This window comes from Perissodus microlepis, chromosome 17 (assembly GCF_051167445.1).
Source record: "Perissodus microlepis isolate ML-2025 ecotype Zambia chromosome 17, ASM5116744v1, whole genome shotgun sequence".
In the NCBI taxonomy this organism is placed as follows: domain Eukaryota; kingdom Metazoa; phylum Chordata; class Actinopteri; order Cichliformes; family Cichlidae; genus Perissodus; species Perissodus microlepis.
Window position 1 is genome coordinate 31,548,593 of NC_140477.1, and position 24,704 is coordinate 31,573,296.

The 24,704-nt window shown below is 40.8% G+C and overlaps 2 protein-coding genes across 3 annotated transcripts in view; both read left to right on the plus strand.

The window, feature by feature from the left end:
* The first annotated feature begins 2,198 nt into the window (after positions 1–2,198).
* c17h1orf210 (chromosome 17 C1orf210 homolog) lies at positions 2,199–18,376 on the plus strand. The gene is made up of 4 exons (XM_084911006.1): positions 2,199–2,330; positions 14,597–15,132; positions 15,337–15,522; positions 16,510–18,376. Exons 2-4 carry the CDS (start codon positions 15,084–15,086, stop codon positions 16,710–16,712), a joined length of 438 nt encoding a protein of 145 aa, XP_084767132.1. The 5' UTR covers positions 2,199–2,330; positions 14,597–15,083; the 3' UTR covers positions 16,713–18,376.
* Positions 18,377–18,925: 549 nt separating this feature from the next.
* ap1m3 (adaptor related protein complex 1 subunit mu 3) overlaps positions 18,926–24,704 on the plus strand; it is a 34,530-nt gene continuing 28,751 nt past the window's right edge. For both annotated transcript variants that reach the window (XM_084909551.1, XM_084909552.1), the window contains exon 1: positions 18,926–19,149. In XM_084909551.1, coding sequence (XP_084765677.1) covers positions 19,108–19,149 — 42 coding nt within the window. In that variant the 5' untranslated portion in view covers positions 18,926–19,107. The remainder of the gene's footprint in view (positions 19,150–24,704) is intronic.

The window sequence follows — 24,704 nt, forward strand, 5'->3', positions numbered from 1 at the left end:
TCACATATAACTTCCTCCTCATGTCCAAGTGTCCATTGTTATGTACAATTCAGCACGTGTTGTTATTTCCCTAGTCTTTAAGGACCTACCAAGGCTTTCCCATCTTCCCTACAGAAAGGGCCATGACCTCAGACCCCAACACTTCACTTAGAGGACAAAGAATAAACATCCCATGCTAGCACAAGTGGGGAAAGCCCCTGGCCTCCTTCTACAGTCTTATCCAGAGTCTGAGAACAGTTCCAGACCTGCCACTGATGACCTTAACCTTGTTTACATTGTAGATGGACTCAAAGCATTAGCAGCAAAACATTTGTAGCTTATCATGAAAAATCTGGATCTTTTTTGAACAAACTGATTTTCTTCTGCACATGTAAATATGTTGTCCTGAACCATATATGAGTTTTAAATTTGTTGAGACATAACATAAATGAAGTTCTGACAGACATAACTACAATAAGGAGAGGAGAAACGAGTAATGTATTAGTAAATTCATTATTTACATAAAGTTTTGCATGCTTTGAGAAAAATCGTACTTCAAATTACATTGTGGATGGCATATTTCTTTACAACAAATGATCTCATTAGCAAAAAAGTGTAGTACTTCCACTAAAGCTAACATTTAAAGCTGCTTTAATATGTTTATTTTAACAAAGACTACATTTAGGGTAGGGTAGAATTAGGTAAGGGCTTGATTAAAGTAGATGCTTTGAAGAAGCATTCATCCTTGCACTTGGATGACTGGTTCACCACTAAACTCTCATTTTACTTTATTGAAATAGAACTCAGACCAAAAGACAGCGATTTAAAGAAGAACACATGCTTGCCAAACTTACTGACAAATCCAGTAGATACTAAATGCAGTAGATGTTTTACAGCACGTCACGCAAAAAAAAAAGAGTCACCATGATGAACAACGTTAAAAGTCACGATTCAGGGTGAGGTCAATCACACTGAACAACAACGTCATTCATTCCCAGAGTCTGTTGAAGCAGCTCATCTCAGTCCTACAGCATCTTTAAACATCTTTCAGCTCATTTCTATGGTCTTATGTATTCTGATTCAGGTCCTTCCTGTAGTTCTTATCATTGGTGTTTCAAACTGTGGCAGAAAGTAGCGTTAAAGAAAAAAAATGCTATGTACTGTGTACTACAGCATCAAACAGCAGATAAAGTAAGTGGTTAGCTGGTTAATATACCGATGTATTTAACAGAAAAGAACGAAGCAGGGTTGAAATGAGAGGAAATACTGAACATGTTCATCATCAGATGTGACATTAAATATTGTGTCTACTCAGCATGTACAGGAAGACACCCTTTTCACAGTTTAACTCTTTGCTGCTACTGCACTTCACTGATTTTCCCACAATGCACAAGTGTAGTCACAGGTTAGGTCTTTGCAGCATATACTAAAACACGGAATGCTGTTTACGCAAGGCATGGCTGAAAGTGACATCAAACAGCCCCTAGACGCGGTGGTGGACACACACACACAATCATTTCAGTATCCCAACCTATCTACATATATGTCATCGGCTCCAAGACATCCAGCTGAAGCGTCCTGGAACATATGGAGGGAGGGAGGGAAAGAGGAAGAGTAAGGAAGGGAGATGTAAAGATGCAGGGTGCACTGATGAGTGGCCAGGAAGTGGCCCTATTGTTTTCAGGGTCACCTCGCTTTTCCTTTCAGAGCCTTTCAGAGGTCTGTCCTCTCCAGCGGGCGGCGTCTTACATAAACATGACTCCTTGTCAACCCAAAAAAATCTATCTTGTCTGATTTCCTTTCTGATTTCAGGAGGTCTTGGACAATAGTTTGCATTTTAAATAGTAAGGGGTGCCATTAAACTACAGTTACGATACACAAGAAGAGGGGACGCACAAAGCACGTAACAAACAAGATTATATGATTACTGATGGAACTGTATCCACAGCAACAGGATACCAGTGTTTGAGAAAGAAAAAACAAAAATCAGGTTAGACCAGATCATACAGTTGCACCTGTATGTGGGTATTTACATATAAAGAAAATATGAATACAGCTCATAAGTCAAATTCTACCACTTCCTGATTTGGCAGTGCAAAAACAACAACATTAGCTCCATCCAGGTCAGCCGTGCCATTGGCCAGAAAAGAGGCAGGAGGCGGGAGTGAGAGAGAGCGTACCTTAGTTACAAAGTTACCTATTAACTGGATGTTCTCGGAAGCAGCTGCTGAGCACACCTCGCTCAACCTTTGCATAGCATTTCTCCATTTCATAGGGAAGGCAGGAGAAAATGTGGCTAAGGTCGACATGAAATGTGCGAGCCACGGAGATCTACTCTGACAGGTGACCAGGTAAGGCTTTAAATCAACAGCTTGTAGAAGAGAGAGGTTGCCAGTGTCTTCCACACACTGGGATATGTGTTTTGGTTTGGTTGTGAACTGAGACAAGGAATTATATCTGAATATTGTGCAACAATATCACAATGGGAGAAATTTAAAAAAATAATAATAATAAAATAAGGAGTATTTAGCTGTTCCAAAACCATGAAGTGTAACATACTTTTATTTACAACTCGACTGGTTACGACTGAAGAAGGAGGACAGTTTCAGGCACGCATTGCCAGAAAAATCCGAAGTATATCAAAAAATAATATGGTTTTCATTAACAGTGGAAATCAGTAACATATTTTTTTTCCTGCAGTGGAGTCATTAAGTGCTGCAGCAGCTGAAGGCCATTCTTTCTATAGACAGAAAAAACACAATATCAAAGCGTGTTTACATTTCTATGACCTGCACTGCCCTACAAACTGAGCACACAGTGGTTCAGAACTGTGTGCTCACTGCTGTGCTTTATTATTTCAAAGTATATTGTACCATAGAAAATGAGTGCATCTGCAGGACCTTCAAAATGTACAAAAGCAATAAGCAGTATTTCTGCTGTGTGTAGTTCCTACAATACTGTTTGTATTGGAGCCCGGGCTCCGAATAAAGCACCACAGGCTTGGTAAACTGTGAGCTGTAGGACTTGTCAGCACCGAGTTCTCTGCCAAAGAGAGACAGCAGAAATTGTAGCCAAGTCAGGTGAGGGTCCATCGAGGATTAGCTTTAGTTTTAGCTAAGGTTTAGCTAGTGGCTTTTACCCAGCTGTCACTGTAAACGGGAAAAACGAAGAAGACTTTAATGTAGTACATAACAGCAGCTAAAAGAGTTCATATCTCAAGAAAACAACCCCAACAACAGCAAAAACATTTTAACCGATATAATAACAACTCAAAGATCCTAAGGAGGTTGATGCCGACCTTTAACCAAAGGTGAATGTAAAGGTTTTGGAGCAGGTACATGTTTTATCTCAGTGATTTGTTTGGGTAAAATTATAACCTTTAAGAGAACAGTCGAACACTACAACCTTTAAACCCTTTCTCCCACTCTGGAGTTGCTACTCGTCTTAAAGCTACTCAAACCTTTACCTTATTTCTTATGAAGTCACTGCAAAATGGCACACAATTTATGAACTCTTTTACTTATACAGTGTCCGAATGACCTTTGCTGAATACTCACTGACATGTTTTCCACCTGCTGTTTTTACCCCAAACAAAAGAACACCATTAACGGCTCACTCTTTTTTAAACAGCACATGTCTATAATTTCCCACTTTAAATGTGTGGAGTTTAATTAAGGAAGTGTTAAAAGTAATTTTAAAATATCAAATAATGTAGTTTTTGGTCTTGCTGCAGGTTGATTATTATCTTTTTAATTAGCCATCCCTAAGCTTGGGTTTTATTCTTTGTGTGGCTGAGGCTTCTCTGTTGACACTGCCATTATTCCAGGACCAAAAGACAAAAACCAAACATGTCATTTGCGAGTTCATTTAAGCTATTATGATCTTGGGTATAGTTAGACAACGCCAGCACAATACACTAATCATTTTTCAGGGCGTAGCTTTCATACTTCCAGTATGTGAGTTAAATAATCAGGCTAATAAACAATGTCTCTGCCAGCTGTTTTTAAACCCGCTGCTCAATTAGATCTTGTGCCTATCATCACAGACAAACAATAGCACGGCCTGACTCCTCCACACATTTACAAAGGAAGACAAAAATACAAAACTTGGCAGTGGGATAAGAGGCAAAGGGGGAGGCCTGTACGCTGCACTGTGGATTGTTGGGGTGAGGGTCACCCAGAGGACGGCTTGTGGTTTGAATATAAATATCTGTGATTATTTCAGCCAGGCAGAGAGCGTAAAGTGTGAGCTGAAAAGTAAATCCATTTTTGTGATAAGTGCTTATCAAAAAGTCTGTTTTTCATGTCTGATTCTGGCTCGCTGTTACATAAGTTGAAAGAAGTTTACCATATAATTTGGTGTCACCTCCTGTTGCGTAATCAGATTTGAAAACATCAAACCGCTTACAGTTAGCCTTTTCAAAGGAACCTCATCACACTCCGTGAGCGGAACATAATTTTGATGTTTAATTCAGTTTGATGACAGGGAGAGCATTTCACGCCCTCTGGCCATCATTAGCGTCTACAAACTGACGCTGGACTCACAATTTGGAGAGGCGAAACAAAGTAAGGCTGCAAAAAACTGGCTCCTTGCGTTTGAGAGTGATATTCAAACACAGGCGCAAATGCAGCTTTTTCACAGACGCAACTTCACATACAAGCACAAACAAATGTACTGCGGCAGTGCGCAGTCACACTCTGACACACATATTCTTGGCTCCGGGTTGATGTGTATGTTTTGCTACGCCTGTGTGAGGACAGAACGGGAAGAGATAAAGGCAGCTCTGTCGGTGTGTTTACAGCCAACACTGCTGAAGAGAATAGCCTAAGAAGATGAAGGGGAAGTCGCTTAATGGCCACAGCTAAGGAGCTGGAGCTCTCTTGCTGTGAAAAATCACCTCAGAGCCAAGAAAGCGAGCAAGAAACACAGAAATTTTAAGCACGCCCTTCAAAACAACCACCACTATTTTGGGGGAAAGAAAGACACTGTAAATTCGTCTTTACATCTTTATAAACCATAGTTGGTTTGAACTTTTTTTATGAAGCTGGTACAGGAACAAAGTCATAAAAACCAAAGTCATAGTTGTCACATTGTGGGAACCAATGTTCTGCGCTCTTCCTGTGAACTGTAATTTCAGTGGGTCAGCCTTCTGAATAAAATCAGGCTGCAATATTCATGACTACTCCAGCACTTCCCATCACTGCTGACTATAAATCAGTCCAGCCAATGTGCAAACCAAACCAAGATGTGTCAGTTTGGTTTGCAAAAATTAATTTAGATGTTATAACAGTTACAGTTTACATGTTGATTTTTTTTTTTACTGCCACTTAACTGCTTTTTCTACAGTCACACTAGTGGAAACAGTGGTTCATCTGTGGCAATGTGATAAAAATAACAAATCTGTTGTTGTATAAGAATATAGAAATTCACATTCACATTCACTTGCCCACAGAAAGTGAGGTAGCCCCTGCAAGACAACGATTTAACTACAAAATAGCATAGGTGCTTATCAACCATGTTTTTATATAGGAATACAACCAGAATCCAAGAGGTTGGCAAGTGGTTGCGATGCATCTATTGCAGAACAACTCCCAAAGCGTAACATTAAACGCTAGGTGACAAATCGTCGGTGTATTACCCTTTTGGCCACCCAACACGTCCCTATATTACGAGTTCGGAAAAACTAGGAAACATGAGAACCTTTTGAAATGAATCTACACACGTACACTTATTTTACTTAAATCGCTTTGGAAAACACTATCTAACATGATTAAGGTGGTGGTCATGGTTAGGGCTGAATTACACAGCTGGAACGTGTGTTACCGTAGGAGCGTCATTCTATTCAATTTCATCCACGATGTCACCTTTCCCGTTCCCATGGAACGCTTCCGGACATGACAAATCGTTGGTATATTACGCGTCGGGAGTGAGAACAGGCTGTGCAGATAGATACATCGCAGACAAGCTGTGCTCATCAGTGCAAACCAACCCAGATCAACTGGAATGTTATGGCAATTTGTCTGCAATTATAAATTTGGTGGCAATACTTGCAAACCGTTTCTTTCTTTTTTTTTTTTTTTTTTTGTGTCCCGTTTGGATCTTTAGCCATCAGAATTGTTGTCTTAAGGCCAAGAAAGATGCCAAGCGGATTTATTTTACCAAGTGGATCATCATGGCCTTGCCATATTGGTCCATTTGATTGACCTTTATTATAATTATGAATTTATTATAATTTATTATTTATTATTTATTATAATTATTTTCGGTTGCTACAAACGGGACAGACGTGACTGGGGGATAGGACAGGGAGAAAGAATGAAAGAAAGAGAGGGAGAGAAAGAAAACCAAAGGGGAGAAAAGACGGTGAGAAGGGGGGGAAGAAAGGAAAAAACAAACAAACAAACAAACAAAACACCTGGATCACCTGTATGGAGAAAAAAAACAGAAGAGAAAGCAAACAACAAAGAGCAACATAATAAAAACAGCACCATCACAATAAACTAGCTAGCAGTAGATAACAGTAGATACTAAATAATAAACGATATTGTGCAGCACGCAAGATAGACAGCGCACAATGTGCTTTGAGGCAGCAGCCAAGAAAGGTGTAGTCCGCGTCTGTGAACACCCGTGTGTACACCTGTGTGCACACCTGTGTGGATCAGCATGCTTGTATTCCAAAGGTTTCTCCATGTAACGATCTGCTAGGGAGTGTGGGGAGCCATAGCCCCGTCCACCAGGGTATGAAGCAGGTATGGAGGAGATCCAGGCCCCAGATATCCAGAGGCCCCAGAGTACAAGGACCCGAGGAGGACCACCAAAGGGGGGGGGAACCGTGCCACCCTCCTGGGAAGAGCTGAGTAGAGCCCCAAACGAGAGGTCACCCCGCAGCTACGGAGCAGAGGCCAGAGGGGGTTGCAGTGGCGTGCCCGCGGGCTCTGCCGGCAGCCAGCTGTGCCAGAGAGGACCGAGCTTCAGGCCGAGAGGCCAGAGGCCTGAGGGCACCCCACCCCCCGGAAGGAGCCCAGCCGGGCCACAGGCGCCCGGCCCCGCCAATCGGCCACCAGGAGTGAGCCGGTACATGCATGAGCGCCCAGCCCCAGACGACAAGGACCACCAACACACCAACGTCTGAGGGCATCAGCCACCGGCAGGGAGTGTGGTGAGGGGAGATAGGCCTCCGTACTTTAGAGGGCCTGAGATGTACCCAGAGAGGTTGAGTCTAAGACCCAACCTGACATATAGACACAGACAAACAGGCACACGCGGACACAGACGTGCATTCCCACCCCCATATGCACAACCAAATACTCGGCACTCACCCAACGTGTAGACAGACACAAATAGACACTGCACAGACAGTCGCACTCCCCAAACATACTCTATATCCCAGGTCCAGGTACCCCCGCCCCCAGAGGGGCAAGCCGCACCTAGACCCAGGAGATGTAACCCTTCTCTCTGGGGTGGAGGCAAGCGGACCACCTCCTTATCTGCAGTAGCAGGGAGGCCCCGCATCCCAGACCCCAGTCTGACGGCCAGCACCTCCTCCCAGCCCCCCAGCCCTGACGGCTAACAGAACCGGGGTGAGTGAAGACCTCAAACCTCCCTACGCCCGCTCATATGTAGTGTTGCTGTGTGCTGTTCTAAAGTGCATTTAAAACTCAGGAGAGCATGGTACTAGCTTCCTCTCAGAGAGCAGCACGGCTCCTCCCGAAAACCCTCAGTGTCTAAATGCATTTAAAATTGAGGGTAGGGCACCAGTGCCAGAGGTGGGTTGGAGTACAACGACCATCCTCTGAATGCTGTAAAACGTGCCCACCCCCAAGGCCCTATATGTATGTGTTATGTGAGAGTGTGAGTAATGTGGATGTCTAGGTTGCAGAATAAAATTGAGGCACAGGCGGCCAGAAGGGGACAGAGGGGGAGTGCCTCCCCTGCACCCTGGTGACATACCTGCACCCCAAGCCCTGCGTGTGTGGGTGGGTGTGGTAGAGCGGGAATAGGGAGGCAGCTGAGGATGGGGAGGGAAGAAAGGGAGGGGCAAGCGGCCCCTCCCTGGGGCCAGCTCCCCCACTGACCCCAGTAGGCACCCCCACGCTCTGGAACCCACCAGGGCAAGGGGGCCCAGGCCCATCCGGACCGGGGCCCGCAGCAGCAGCACCGCCCAGCCCCACAGAGTCCGGGGCAGCCCACCCGACTCCACCCCAGAGAAAACTGCACCCACCCCATCATCCAATCATCTCCCAAACTACACACGACAATAGACACCCAGGTTGAGTTCATTCTCCCCCTCTCCTATATCTCTCCCCCCACCTGCAGAGTGAGCTCCTGTAGTGAGGAGACCACCTGCAAAGATATAACAACCTCCCCACCAGTTAGAGAGCCCCCTAGTTGGGCCGATGCACCAGAGGTCCCCTGCACTGGGGCTGAGCCCCCCTGCACCCACCCGCCCACTGCTCCGGCGACACAACAGCCAGGACCCAAGCCCCCAAGGCCCGGCCAGCACCCCAGACCGGGGGGCGGAGCACCCCCAGACCCCCAAGCCTCCACGCCCGTCCCGGACCCTCCCAGGGGCAGCCAGGCTACCAGGCCAGTAACCAACGTCCGCCAGCACAGACCCTCCCCCATCTCCGCTGTACGCAGCCACAAGGAAAACACCATCCAAGAGCCCCAGAACTTCTAACCAGGTCATGGCCACAGCCCCCAGGTTAGGCCCTCCAGGGAAACGTCCCTAGGGACTCCCCAGACGCCCTAAGGCCGTCCCTACCCCCACATCAACCACAATAGCGAAGGCAGGACCAAACCATGACCCCCCACCCCCACTAGGTGATGAAGCCGATCAAAGGAGCCCAAAGGGATTGATCAAATGTGATGGCAGAGGTTGTATCAAGACTAATGTGATCTATTAGATGGTTTTTATATTGGTTAGAATTAAGATTATTTTTATTTTTCCAGTTAATGAGGACCATTTTCTTGGCAATGCATAGGGCCGTAAAAACAACGTGGGCTGTGTTTATTTCTGCAGTGACCTCATCCAAGTTGCCCAGCAAGCATACTAAAGGGGAGGCTGGAATGTTACATTTCAGACACTTTGATAAGTCTTCACATATCTCACGCCAAAATTTCTGAACTGGTGGACAGAACCAAAGAGCGTGGATGTAATTGTCCGGTGTATTTGCTGTGCAGTGTGAGCAGTTGTTGGAAGGCGTATAGCCCATCTTGAACATCCTATGACCAGTATAGTGCACTCTGTGTAATATTTTATATTGTATTAATTGCAAACTGGGATTTCTGGTCCATTGAAAGGTTTTTAAGCATATCTGAGACCAAAGGTTTGGGTCTAAGTTGATTGATAAATCTGCTTCCCATTTTGCAATAGGAAGGGATATTGATTCATCTGTTTTAGAAAACATTCTGTATATTTTAGACAATAATTTGGGGGGTTTTAGACTAAGAAATTGTACCACACTTGGTGGTGTTTGTAATTCAGCTTCACTGGGATTAAATTTCTTTTTTACTATGGATTTAATTTGTTGATATTCCAAAAATCGTTTCTTGTTGATCCCATATTGTGTAACTAGTCTGTCAAACGAAATAAAGTCTGTTCCTTCCAATATATGTTCCAAGTATTTAATTCCTTTGCAACTCCAATCTGGAAAGTTTATCATATTATTGTTTTGTAATATGTCCGGGTTGTTCCAGATAGGTGTACGTTTGCATGGGATTAATGAAGACTCTGTCATTTTTAGAAACTCCCACCATGCTGTCAGAGAAGAGCTAATATTGATGCTTTTAAAGCATTCATGTCGTTTGATGTTTGAGCTGATAAATGGTAGGTCTGAAATTTCTAGGTTATTACATAGTGCCTGTTCTACATCTATCCAAGGTTCATCTAAGAGGGTGTGTTTAAACCATCTAGAGATGAACTGAAGCCTGTTGGCTAAAAAATAGTGATTAAAGTTAGGCAGATCTAATCCTCCTTTATCCTTGGTCCTTTGTAGTGTTTTTAAGCTGATACGTGGGGGTTTATCTTTCCAAAGGAATTTAGAAATGTACGAGTCTAGAGATCTGAACCAATCTTGTGATGGCTTATTTGGGATCATTGAAAATAAATAGTTTATTTTTGGCAAGATCATCATTTTTATAGCGGCGACCCTTCCCATGAGTGATATGGGTAAAGATTTCCATCTAGCCAGGTCGCCTTCTACTGTCTTTAAAAGTGGGATGTGGTTTAATTTAGTTAATTCTGAAAGTTTAGGAGAGACATTAATACCTAAATATTTTATATTTCCACATTGCAGTGGGGAAGGAGAAGAATTATGGAAGGAGCAATTAATCGGAAGAACTGTTGATTTCGACCAGTTAATTGAATAATCTGAGACACTTGAGAAGGAATTTATCAATGCAATTACCCCAGAGATATTGGTTTGTGAGTTTTGGAGAAAAAGTAACACATCATTTGCATAAAGGCTGATTTTATGTTCTATATTCTTACATTTTATGCCCTTAATTGTTGTAGCCTGTCTAATTGCTGCTGCTAATGGCTCAATAAAAATTGCAAACAGTGAAGGGGAGAGTGGGCATCCCTGTCTGGTGCCCCTCAGAAGAGAGAAGCGGGAGGATGTTTGGTCATTTGTTCTGACACAAGCTGTTGGGGAGTTATATAATATTTTTAACCAGTTTATGAAACAGGGTCCAAAACCAAATTTATGTAAAGTTGCAAATAGAAATTTCCAGTTAACTCTGTCAAATGCTTTTTCTGCATCTAAAGAAAATATTATGGTTTCAGTGTTTTTACTGTATGAGTAGTCTATTAAATTAAGTAATCTACGTGTATTTGTTGATGAGTGCCTACCTTTTATAAAACCAGTTTGGTCAGGATGAATTAAAAGGGGGGTTATTTTCTCTAATCTCTTTGAGAGAGCTTTGCAGATTATTTTAAGGTCTACATTAATAAGGGATATTGGACGATAGCTTGAGGGATATACAGGGTCTTTGCCTGGTTTTAGTAAGAGACTGATATTTGCAGAGTTCATATTTGGTGGTAGTCTACCATTTTCTTTGATTTCCTGCAACATCCTGTGAAAAACTGGTGCCAGAATTGTCCAGAATTATTTGTAAAAATCTGTTGGAAAACCGTCTGGACCTGGAGCCTTATTATTGGGCATACTTATCAGAGCTTCCTGGAGTTCACCTGGCGTCAGTGGCGAATCCAGTGCCATTGCTTGGGTGTCTAATAATTTTGGAAGAGTTATGTTGTCGAGAAATTGATCAATTTCGTTTTTAGATGGGTTTATTTGTGGTGTATATAAAGTTTCATAGAAATCCCTAAAAATGTTATTTATTTTTTTAGGATCATATATTGTATTCCCAGATAAATCTTTAACAGCACATATAGTTGTTTTTTCTTTATTGATTTTTAACTGGTTAGCAAGAAATTGTCCGGATTTGTTACCGTGTTCATAATTTTGCAGGCGAAGTCTTTGTACTAAGAATTTAGTCTTTTTATTAATAATTTCATTTAATTCTAGTTTTGTCTTGCGTATTTTGTTTAATATTTCTTGATCTTGGTGTGACACATAGGCTTTTTCTAAGGATTTGATGTTTTTCTCTAGTTCCTGAATTTTTTTGTTTTCTTCTTTCTTCTTATGTGATGAGAAAGAGATTATTTTACCTCTCATCACGGCTTTCCCTGCTTCCCAGAGGACAGATGCTGATGTTCCAGGAATGTCATTAAAGCCTAAATATAGAGTCCATTCTTTTTTAAAGTATTTGATAAACTCTTCGTCTTTGAGCAGTGATGTATTAAATCTCCAGTTTTTTCTTGGTGTAGTATTATTCATCTGTATTAGTGTTAAAGATACAGGAGCATGATCGCTGACAGCTATAGGATGAATCTCAGTGTCTGTAATGTTACTCAGCAGTGAGCTGCTGACCAGAAAATAATCCAGACGAGAGTAGGAGTGATGGACATGTGAGAAGAAAGAATATTCCTTACTGTTGGGGTGAAGGGAGCGCCATGCATCGCAAAGACCAAAGTCGCTCATATACTGTTTGATTATATTTGTGGACTGCCAGTTACACTGAGTTCCTGCTGTATTGAGCCTATCCATTTCTTCATTTAGTCCCAGGTTGAGGTCTCCCCCCAGAACAATTGTGCAGTCTAGGTGTTCGGAGAGTGTACTAAAAAAACCGTGGAAGAATGAGGGGTCATCAACATTTGGACCATATATACTTACAATACCTAGCTTTTGGTTAAGTATAGATAGTTTGACGATTAGGAATCTGCCCTCTGGATCTATAACTGTATCGAGTACTGTGAAATTAATATTTTTATGTATTAGAATTGCTACTCCTCTTTGTCTAGAATTATAACAGGCTGAGAACACATTAGGAAACTCAGGTGTTTTAAGTTTATTCAAACCTGTGACAGGCATGTGGGTTTCTTGTAATAAAACAACGTCTGCCTGTAATTTTTTAAGTTGGTTAAGTATTTTTAACCTTTTTTCCCTAGAGCCAGCTCCATGCACATTCCATGTGACAAATCTTAGCATGCCCATAGTTGTGTGTTTGTGGCTAATGATGTACGCTGTGTGTCTCGCTTAGACGGGTGAGGAAAATGGAAACGCATCATTTTTTTATTTTTTTTTGGTAAGTAAAGAGAAGAAAATGCGCGGCAAGAAGCTCCATAGGTCTGACTATGTCTGTGCATAATAACTAATATGAGCAAATGTGTGCATGTGTCCTATATCTGTGTGCGCTGTGTGGCTGTTGTAAATGTGTTGCCTTTAAACGAATGTGTGTGCGTGATCGTGCAGAGTGAGCATGTAGAAATAGACAGTGTCGCTTGTGGATGGATAGGGAAACAGGTGATCGACATAGTGATAGAAAAGATAAGCAAATAAACCAAAGAGCAAGGTGCGCGACAAGAGAGAGAGAGGAAAAAAGAAATAAAAACAGAAACATTCCAATTAGAGCATTGGCGGAGAGTGACGGTGACGTTATACTAAATTAGCAAACTGAAATTACATAGTTAAGCAAAAGTTAATACAAGAGAGTGTGAGTGAAGAGAATAGTGTAGCGGATTCTTATCTGGTGTGCGGTCAAACCGGTGTGCAAACCATTTCTAATCTGTATGAGAGTAACTGTAGTCCATCTGAGACACAGTGATTATGTGGAAACAAGACTGCCTTCCAACAGGCAAAGGGCAATTGCCTTGTGATGTAAAGTGTCAATACAGTGTTGCTTCTTTTATTTAACTAAGACACATTTCTATATTTATAGTGAGCTATAAATCTATCTACAGTCAATATAAAGGTTTTTAGCAAACACCCCCCCCCCCCAAAAAAAATAAAATAAAATAAATAAATAAATAAATAAATAAATCTTATGATCTAAAATCTAGATCACAAACATAAACATATACTGTAGGTCCTAGTAAAAAACAGTTAAGAATGGACATCACGGACAAGAGCAAAACTTATTTGACTGCATTTTTGCAGCTCCAGTGTAAATACAGGGGGTCAGCCCGTAGTGCTGTGCATGTAAATATGAGTCTACTTTGCAAATAGCTGTGCATAAAGGTTCTCTTGTGGACGACAGGTTTGTATTTGCATTAAGAACATCGCTGATATGCTACTGTCAACAAAATACAACAAGTGGAACAAGCGAGTTCCTGAATGCAAGCAGAACACGGGGTTTATAATCCAGTGTGTGTTGCCTATTCTGGAAATATGATGATACATTTGACAGCTGGTTAGCTAATTTTGGGGGGAAAAAGTGGGTGGAAACGCCGATTCTGGCTCTGTCAGGGAGGATCACACGTGTATTAATAATGTGTTTGTTTCATTTCATAAAAGCAAGATTTGTTTTATCGCTTTTAAAAATTGTGATCTTTGCAGACATCAGTAGAGAGTTCTGGCTTTCAGCCAAACTAGGCAGGCTGTTCCCCATTTCTTTTTGCTACACAACACAAATGGAAGTGAAGTCCCAAGATGCTGCACTTTTCCCATGTGGCTCAAATTAGATGGAATTTCCTCTCAGCACTGATTTTCCATGAAATTCCATTTAAATTTTTCTATAATAAACAACAAATGTAAGATCTTCTTGCCCATTAAGTCTGAAGTTTTGTAGGAAGCTGTTAAACATGCAAAGTTAAGAGTCCTTCACACACACACTCACAGATTACTCATTTTGCCAGTGTTTTGTGTAGCATAAAGGAAGGGTTCTACAGTATGTGGGACTTCCTGTTTGTGACACACTTTTCCTATTGTGCATGATATCCTCCTGATTTCCTGACAGCTCGTGCTGAGTGATAATTTCAGTATTTAAAAGAACCTTTAAAAGAGCTTCCTTTAATGATGAAACGCTCACTCTCCATAGATACTTAGTGAAATATTTAAGCCGTTTGATTGTTCAGTTTCGTTTTGTGTGGCTTAGTTATGAAATATGCATTTAATGCCACAAAGATTTCAAAGCACCAATGCACATGGGTATCGTTTACTGGTAATCTACATAACTGAGGAGCTTTTTTCCCCCAGTTTTGTAAGATGCCTTTGTAGGAAAGTGTGTAAAATAAAAATATTCATGCTTCTTTTCTTCTCTTTTCTACTTTCTCCAGATCCATATGTAACTACAGCAAGAGGTCTGTGGCTCATATTTCATTGCATGCATAAACCGATTACGATACCAGCACCATTCAGCTGGTACTGAACTGAGGCCTCCCCCCCAGTCACTCAACCTTGCCGCCAAGCGGCGCTCTGAAAGTTAAACTCCTCACTAGTCAACAGACAACTAACTCCCTCATCTGGGGAGATGCCAGCCCTACAACATCACTTCTGAATCCTACAGTGGCTTTAATTAGATCAAGGCAATACAACACAAACCACTGAAAAGTGCCAGCTTCAATTAAAAGGAGTTCAAGGGTCTGCTGGATCTTGTAGAAAGAGAGTGACATATGTGTTTGACACGCCTGCAGTCCATGGTTTCACACTTGAGTTAATGGTGCCGCAAAGCAAGAGGAAAGCCTCATTCATCAAGAAGCAAACTGAACTACAAAGTGGAGGTCTCTTTCTAGAAGAGACTGCACAAATAAGAGGCAAAGCTAAATGGAACCATCACTAAATGGCACAGCTTTACCAACAGCAGCAAAAAATGGTAAGAGTTCAGTTGTTTTAGTAATGTCAGGTAGAACGTTTATCAGCAGGAAATTTGTCTCTGCATCTGCTCTAATGGCAGAAGACAGTAAATACAGTTCCCCATAGTTGAAGCTTAGTGTGGGTATCTGGGTTCTTTCCACAGTTGTACCACCTCAAAACCACACTGATTAACTGGAATGGGACTCCTTGTCTTCTCTTACAGACACTTTGACAGCCAAACAGACTGGTCACAGCTGGGAGTTCTTCATAGCCATCCTCGTCGCAGCCATCTTGGTCACTGTTATTATTGCCATTATGGCTAAATATCAGGTGTTTCGGCGCTTCCTGGCGAGCTACAGACACACGCGGCTGAGGGAGAGTGATTCTATTAGCCACTGTGACCCATCAGGTTTGCTTTTTATGAATTCAATTTTAGAGATTACTGCATGCTGACATTTGTTTGTACTTTCAAAACCGAAAGCAGAGCCAATGCCCAGAGTACATTTAACATCTATAAATTCATGCAACAGATTGGATAAGAAAGCATTACACAAGAAAAATAGCAATATGAAAAAAGTGTACTTGTGCTCACAGTGTGCTTTGTCACAGCCTAAAGCATTTTTTTTTAAAAATCAACAATAGACCAAAAGATTATGTGTATGATGAATGACAGGAATTATAAGCTACCTCTGCAGTTACTGTTAGCGCTACAGTGGTTTCCAGCTCATTGTCTTTGTTTTCCGGCCCTGCTGCTTGTGGACAAAATAAACAACCAGCTCCGTGAGATGGTCAGAAATTAAAAGCAGATAAAAACAGAAGCAGTCCTTAGAAGCTGAGGGAGGCCAAAACGCAGCACAACAATGACTAAATATCTGAGTTTAAAAAGACAAAAACACTACTGGAGATCAGTGTCCAGTGCTGTGTTCACAGTGCATTGAACTGCCTCCAAGTGGAAATGAAAATATCATCTAAGCCAATGAACACATAACAACATGGCAACAATTAATTTTTGTACTTCGGATGCCATGTCCTGGCAAATAGCTTGCATAATGTTTCCAAAAATGAGAAATGCAGACTTACAGTTGAAGCAAAACCAGACTGCGCAATTATCTTTTGAAAATCTTTTATTAGGCTGCAGGAGATCTTCTGTTTAGAAGAACTGTGTCTTTAAGATGCACTTTCCGGTTATGAGCTAATACAGCAATTAAGAGCTCATAGAAATTGATACCTCAAATCCAAAGCTGTCTGCGCTCTGTTGACTTACTAGGCGAGTCTTTTTATATTTGCAAGTGCTGATAACATGGGTGGACAGAATGACTTACCGGACTTGGTTTCTAATGATTCTTGGCTGTGGGTTTTTTTATTTGCTCTCTTCTTCTTTTCTCATCGTTTTCAGGCATGGAAGTGGGGTTTACCATGCACGGAGGACGTGGAATGCACCCTCACTGTATGCCTCCAGTGAGCGAGGAGGATGACGACGGCTTCATTGAGGACAACTATATCCCGGCAAGTGAGAGACAGAGGGCCGAGAGAGCGGCCGAGAACATAGAAGAGGACACGGAGGAAGAGATTTATGACAGCGAGTTTAGCATTGGTTAGAAGGGATGTCTCCACACTTTCTGAACCACTGTTCTGGTATTTGGGCCAGAAGTGAGCTATCCGTTTCACTCCATCTGATCCTTTCCCATGGGTTTTCATAGTTTCTATCTCAAAAACTGATCCTTGGTTAACAACTGATTACATGCATAAAGATTAAAAAAAAATCCATTATTTCTGGAGAGTTTGGAAAGGAATATCCTGATGTCAAGCGCATTATCATGGCAGTAGTTCTCAGTGTGGGAGAACATTTCAACATGTTCTTATGGGAATAGGCTCGCGTTAAAAACACATATCATGGAAACTGCTGGATTTTTGAAAATGTACTTGAACAAAAATATCTCCCAATTAAAAAAATAAGTAAATTTTGTTTAAAAAACCCCAAACCAAAACAAACCAAAACGTAAGTATACCTTTAAAAAAAAACTTAGGTACACCTTTTTAAAAAGGGAAATACACCTTTGTTTTTGTTTTTTGTTTTTTTAAAAAGGAAGTATACCCTGTTTAAAAAAAAAAGAAAAAAAGAAAAATAGGAAGTACGCCTTCAGCTTCAAAAGCTACTATTATCCCTGTTAGCAGGGATAGTTAGCTTTTTTCATAATTCTTCGCCAGTCTCTGATATCAGCTTGATACGATTTTCTTGATCACTTGTCCTTTCAAAATTCTCAGTTACCTCAGCATCAATTCAAAGATTTTTTCCCCCATTCCAGAACTCTGTTTATTTCTCTTCATCGGTATATTTGAGAGTGTGCTGAGTTCTATTCCCCCTTTACTCGAATGGCCTCAGGTCATAGCTGAATCAGTGACTGATTAGTGACAAGCTGCCTAATTTGTGAGGCCTTAGTGTAACACAGTATAGATGTACAGCTTCCTCTCACGCCTCTCATGCGAAGCTGCATTTGGTGTGGGAAACATAGCTAAGGCAGTTTTTTTTAGCTGATTAACTGATTACTTGATTTGATTTGATAGCACTGATTATTAATTAATTAATTAATTAATCGTATGCCGACGCATAGCCATAGTTAAGTAAGACTGACAACAAGAGCATACATTGCTTTGCTCAGTGAGAGTACTTTAAGTACCATGTACTGTATAACACTTGCACTCTGACTTTCATTGTAATAATTGTATGGTTTTGGATTTTGCCTTACATGAAAATTACAAGAGTCATATCATTCATTTGTGCTGTTACGGTACATTATTATTATTATTATTATTATTATTATTATTATTATTATTATTAATATTATTAATCTGCCACAGTAATTTTTTTTAATTAAATTGTACTGCAGCTCACATATATCATAAGCAGTACTTGCAGTTACTTTTCAACCTTTTGAATCCTGTTTTTAAGAAACTGCACTGAGATGTGTACACAAAGTCAGCTAGACCTCAATAAATATCTACCTGTAAGTGAAACCCTTGCTGCATTGTCATGTATTTTCAACTGAAATCTGTCGGGGTTATTTCTGAGGGCTATTTCTCCACCATTAATTTGTGTATTTTGCTTGTCTCACTGGACACAGAGTGGAATCATTACACTCACCTGTCCATTTAAACTTTGCGACGATGCTATAAACAACCATAATAACGCCTGAAAGTGCGCCTCGAGCAGAGGCCTGCAGCGCTTCGGATCCCAGGAGACGACGCCGATGATGAGAGGGGCTGACAGGTCTATGAAGCTGTCAGCCAAGGCACCCGGAAACACGGCGTGTAAAGTTGACACCGAAACCGGAAAAAGACGATCTCGCCTTCAAAATAAATGAATAATGGAACGTCGTTTGCTATGATGGGTGTGTCTCATGTCTTAGAAACCCCCCACCCACGCACCCACCACTACCATGACAAAAAACCAAGAAAAAATAATAACTAAATAATACTTATAATAATCTTAAAATATTACCACTCCCACTAATCATCACTTTTCCTTTCATTCAGAAAAGGTTAAACTTCTTTTTTACGCTGTTTAATCTATAGATATAGATCGTCTTAATGTCACAGTAATGTAAATCAGATGGCAGCCTTTTTCCTGCAAATATTATTGTGGGCTGTGGGAGTAGAAAAAACGAAACCATTAATATTTTTAAAGTAATGTGCCACTGAATGTATTATTTCTGAAGAACAGAAACATTAAAATATGATTTGCTTAAGGTATTTGGAGTTATTTATTTAAAAAGAAAATAGCCGGAAGTCGTATTTCCGTGACAGTAGCTAGCTTGATGCTACGGTCCGGAAAAGCAGCGAGTTGCAGCGAAACGCGTTGACTGTACAGTGTGGAGGAGAGGAGGAACGAGGATGATGGGAGCGAATCGTATTCCACTCAAGTGACCCATATCTTACAGTAGACCCAGATATTATTTAGCCTATTTCTTGTTCTCGAGGATTTTTCTCCGTGAAGATGTCAGCGTCAGCGATATTTATCCTGGACCTGAAGGGAAAGGTAAGTTTGTGGCGACTTGTTGGTGAGGAAGTTGACATTATCAACGCAGCACCTGCCTCAAGATAGACAGTTTGCCAAAAAAGGGGGGGAGAAAGTCGCACAGGATATTTTCATTTTTATTGGCGTAATCTGCAGCTGTACATCACATGCCGCATACACTTTTCTTTGTCGAAAACTCTTTGCTAATTTAACTCTGAACCACCCGTACAGAGCAGACAGGAAGAGAAGCTCAACTTGTCAAACTCGTTTCACCAATGTTCAGTATACACAGAGGGCTTGTTCTTGTGCAGCGATGCAGCCTTTATTGTACGTGATGTGTCCTATTTCGAGGTCTAAAACTTTACCTTGGGCAGCCCTTACATGCCATGCAATAAACCGTACAGTGGTTAGTTTAAAATAATGGGGATATGTGTGTGGACATGAGGATGACATACATTAGAAATACATCTTAAGAGACAAACTCAAGTGAAATGCTTGAGGGTTAGTGATCTCAAGGTGAAAATGTCATTTATTTGTACATTTTTTGTACTCATCAGTTAACTTAGATAATTACAAAAAATCTGCAGTCCTAAAGGTAAGAATTTGTCACTTTTATGTATTTCATGAATACTTATTTGATATTATTATTACATAACCTTAATCAGTCCAATCTAATAATTCCAACCATAAATGTCATAAAAAGCAACTACCCACAGCAAAATGTGATGTTTTTAGTTGCTCTAGTTTGTTTGGGTAGCTTACAAACCCATCACTGTTTTGGTTTGCTCTAGTAAAAGCCTGAGAAAACCAGCTAACGTTCACATTAGGAGACAAGTCTCAAGTTTATTTATTATTTTTGCAAAAAATATACTTATTTTTATGTTGATCATCTTACCAGAATACTGAAACACCTGATTTAAGTGTTTCAGTTCTAACATGTGTGTAAGTTTAGTTAGACAAAACAAGTAACAAGTATCTGTAACCATAATGCTAGGCTTGGTCTACCACCTGACCAAACTATTTTAGTGATTAAAATGACAGAGTGTGGTCAATTTTGACCCCATTATGTTGTATAGACTTCCTATTGTGTTTGTTGTAAATATACCCTCTCCTTTATCCATGACAGCTATTCTAAAATGGTTTAATGTAATTATAGTTTTACAGTGATTTTTCTGCAAGATGTTGGAGTTAGTTTCAGGGCTCCTGCTACTCTAGACCTAATAGCTGTGCTCCACTGTAAAACATTAAAATGTGGTGATTAAAGTGGAAAGTAATGATAAAATAATTTTGAAAAAGCAATATTGCTAAAAATGGTTAAACTAAAGCATAAATATATATATATTTGTTTTTAGGGTCTGTTGATGAGCCTGGAAAAGACCTTTCCATTATCCTTGCTCCACCGGCAGCCTATTTCCCGGAAAAACACTATGAAAAGCTGTACACATTCACAGTGGGAAACATTTTTAGGATTATAAATATCACAATGTTACATATAAATATACAGCTGGAATTATAAATGACCCCAATAACTCATTAAAAGGATAAGACTATCTTCACTATGTATTTTCTCTAACCTTAACTTATGTTTAGGACAATGAAACAGTGTTTGTGGAAATGATACTGAAAGTCATGAGGATCGTGAATGAGGCAGTACTTGCTGTTTTCATTAATTTTTGTATTTTTTTTTAAGTATTTCTACAATTTCTTACTACTTCATATGACTCTATTAGCTTGTAGAGTTAATTTATGTGGGGCCAAAAAAAAGAATTGCTGAAGAAGCCTTATATGCTTGACAACATTACCCATTAGGGAGAAGGATCAGTCCCGTCGTTGCCTGGATGTCTTATTGTACAGAATAAAGGTTTTCTCTTTCCCTCTCTTGCGATCTATCCATCTATCTCTGCCCTGAGGCAAATCAGTAGTATCTCTTTGCCTTCAGTCTTCACCCTCTCTCTGCCCTGACTAGATGAGGTCCTCTGTTGTAGCAGAAAATTGTGAAACAAATCTGAGATGGAAAAAAGCATGAGAACAGTCCCAGTGACACTGTAGATAAAAAAAAATAATATTAAGGTTGTAGTCATTAACCCAAAGCAGTTATGGATACATAGGTAACCTGCTTAACTGTACAAATCCATAGACCTTTTGAACTATTGCTACTGCAGAAGTCTGTAGCATTTTTGTGTTTTCAAGTGTGCCAACCTACCCCAAGCCCTTGGTGCCTCCTCATGGGCGCTAGACTGCACTTGCTGCGTAGACCTAAATGTCAGGCTATTGAAATCAGCATGGCATCATTTGTTCTCTGTGATTCCCAATAGAATTTTTAATGAGCGAACATGCTCGAGCTGACTTTTTGGGTTGTAATGAGTAATGGCAGATTCCAATAGCTGGAGGCTAACATCTTCAGACATATAGTATATTTGCTCAAGGGGCTACAGCTCTTAGTTTTTGTAATATACAGTGGGGCAAAAAAGTATTTAGTCAGCCACCGATTGTGCAAGTTCCCCCACCTAAAATGATGACAGAGGTCAGTAATTTGCACCAGAGGTACACTTCAACTGTGAGAGACAGAATGTGAAAAAAAAAAAAATCCATGAATCCACATGGTAGGATTTGTAAAGAATTTATTCGTAAATCAGGGTGGAAAATAAGTATTTGGTCAATAACAAAAATACAACTCAATACTTTGTAACATAACCTTTGTTGGCAATAACAGAGGTCAAACGTTTACTATAGGTCTTTACCAGGTTTGCACACACAGTAGCTGGTATTTTGGCCCATTCCTCCATGCAGATCTTCTCGAGAGCAGTGATGTTTTGGGGCTGTCGCCGAACAACACGGACTTTCAACTCCCGCCACAGATTTTCTATGGGGTTGAGGTCTGGAGACTGGCTAGGCCACTCCAGGACTTTCAAATGCTTCTTACGGAGCCACTCCTTTGTTGCCCGGGCGGTGTGTTTTGGATCATTGTCATGTTGGAAGACCCAGCCTCGTTTCATCTTCAAAGTTCTCACTGATGGAAGGAGGTTTTGGCTCAAAATCTCACGATACATGGCCCCATTCATTCTGTCCTTAACATGGATCAGTCGTCCTGTCCCCTTGGCAGAAAAACAGCCCCATAGCATGATGTTTCCACCCCCATGCTTCACAGTAGGTATGGTGTTCTTGGGATGCAACTCAGTATTCTTCTTCCTCCAAACACGACGAGTTGAGTTTATACCAAAAAGTTCTACTTTGGTTTCATCTGACCACATGACATTCTCCCAATCCTCTGCTGTATCATCCATGTGCTCTCTGGCAAACTTCAGACGGGCCTGGACATGCACTGGCTTCAGCAGCGGAACACGTCTGGCACTGCGGGATTTGATTCCCTGCCGTTGCAGTGTGTTACTGATGGTGGCCTTTGTTACTGTGGTCCCAGCTCTCTGCAGGTCATTCACCAGGTCCCCCCGTGTGGTTCTGGGATCTTTGCTCACCGTTCTCATGATCATTTTGACCCCACGGGATGAGATCTTGCGTGGAGCCGCAGATCGAGGGAGATTATCAGTGGTCTTGTATGTCTTCCATTTTCTGATGATTGCTCCCACAGTTGATTTTTTCACACCAAGCTGCTTGCCTATTGTAGATTCACTCTTCCCAGTCTGGTGCAGGTCTACAATACTTTTCCTGGTGTCCTTCAAAAGCTCTTTGGTCTTGGCCATGGCGGAGTTTGGAGTCTGACTGTTTGAGGCTGTGGACAGGTGTCTTTTATACAGATGATGAGTTCAAACAGGTGCCATTCATACAGGTAACGAGTGGGGGACAGAAAAGCTTCTTACAGAAGACGTTACAGGTCTGTTAGAGCCAGAGATTTTCCTTGTTTGAGGTGACCAAATACTTATTTTCCACCCTGATTTATGAATAAATTCTTTACAAATCCTACCATGTGGATTCATGGATTTTTTTTTCACATTCTGTCTCTCACAGTTGGAGTGTACCTCTGGTGCAAATTACTGACCTCTGTCATCATTTTAAGTGGGGGAACTTGCACAATCGGTGGCTGACTAAATACTTTTTTGCCCCACTGTATATTCAATTATGTTGGACAATGCACATTCATCAACATCATAATGGTAATGTGCAGAACCTTTCTAGAAGACTGACTCATTTTGATTAGCTTTTTGTTAATTTAATTGCGTCCACCATGAATCCCAATTTAATTATTTTCATACTGGTTGATCTATCCATCTGTCCATCCATCCATACATCACATCCTCTATGACTCGCACCCACTAAGAGTAATGATTTTGGGGAAGGTTACACCCTGCACACCTTGGATACCGGTCTTTTGCAGGAATAACAAAGAGAGACAGACAACCATTCACACTCACTTTCACACCTATTGCCAATTTAGAATTGCCGGTTAACCTAACCCATGGATGTCTTTGGATCATGGGAGGAAGCCAGAGTACCCAGAAATAGCCTATGCCAGCACAGGGAGAATATGCAGGCAGGAAAGACTACTGGAGGGATCACCTTCAGATTGTTTTAGATACATTCCATGACCTTAGAGGATGAATGTGCATGACTTGGGTAATACACATTTTGCTAACAGTGTAACAGTTTGTGGACTGACTTACAGCTAGATCACATTTGTAATTTAGTCACTTATTTAGATGCAAAACAAATTACATTCTCATCATCATCATCTTGTGTTGGGTATCATATTAGCATGCTGACACACTAAACTGTGATTAATATAGTAAACACTGTACCAGCTAAGCAGAAGTACAATGCGAGTTTGATAGAGCTGCCACTATGTCTGTAGACTTAGTCTTATTGGACAAAGAATGCTGCAGCTGCAACAAGCCCCCTTCTCGAGGCCCTTTGAGTATCAACAATATTTAATGGTTGCAGTTGATGGACCAACTCAATGGTGTCTTTTTGTATTTTTCAATGGTTCATTATTTCAGCGACAAGTTGTGTACTGTTAACTACTAGCAGCTTTGAAACGTCATTCAACATTTTCTACATAGAAATTTATTTTAGTACAGGAATTTATCTCATAGTCAGATTGGACTTAGTGGGCTTAGTGTAATTTACAAGAGTGTTGATGGGTGACACAAACTGACATTAGGTTCTTGTTTTTTTTGTTTTGTTCCTGTTTGCCTTCCGGTCATACGGCCCAGCGAGGGGTGTCTGTTGCCATGTTTATTTAGAGGTTAGCAGTGAGTGCTTTCTATTGATTTCAAACATTGAAAACAGTCATTGATTGGCTTGTGTGACCCAGTAACAAACTCCCATCAAATCCCCACAGCGATTTTCCCCGGCTGATTATGTTTTATTTCATTTATTTATTTTTTAAGACCACTGATGGTTTTAATATGTAATACTGTGTTGTGCTGGTAAAAGCCAATTATAATGCCAAGAATTGCCTTTTGTGTTGTAGATTAAACAAAGAATGGATCAGCACATGTAATTCAGTTTATAATAGGGCTAATTGGCTGTATTTTATACTTCAGTTTTTATATTATGCTTCCATTGTTCTTATTTCCTTTTTAGTTTTTTCCTTTTGTTCCCACTGAACAAAAAAACATTTC

Excerpts from the sequence above, each read along its gene's own strand:
- c17h1orf210 (XM_084911006.1), top strand. The coding sequence starts at position 15,084 with ATGGAACCATCACTAAATGGCACAGCTTTACCAACAGCAGCAAAAAAT. Across the intron at positions 15,133-15,336 it reads ACCAACAGCAGCAAAAAATG|ACACTTTGACAGCCAAACAG; the intron begins GTAAGAGTTCAG and ends CTTCTCTTACAG. Across the intron at positions 15,523-16,509 it reads TAGCCACTGTGACCCATCAG|GCATGGAAGTGGGGTTTACC; the intron begins GTTTGCTTTTTA and ends CATCGTTTTCAG.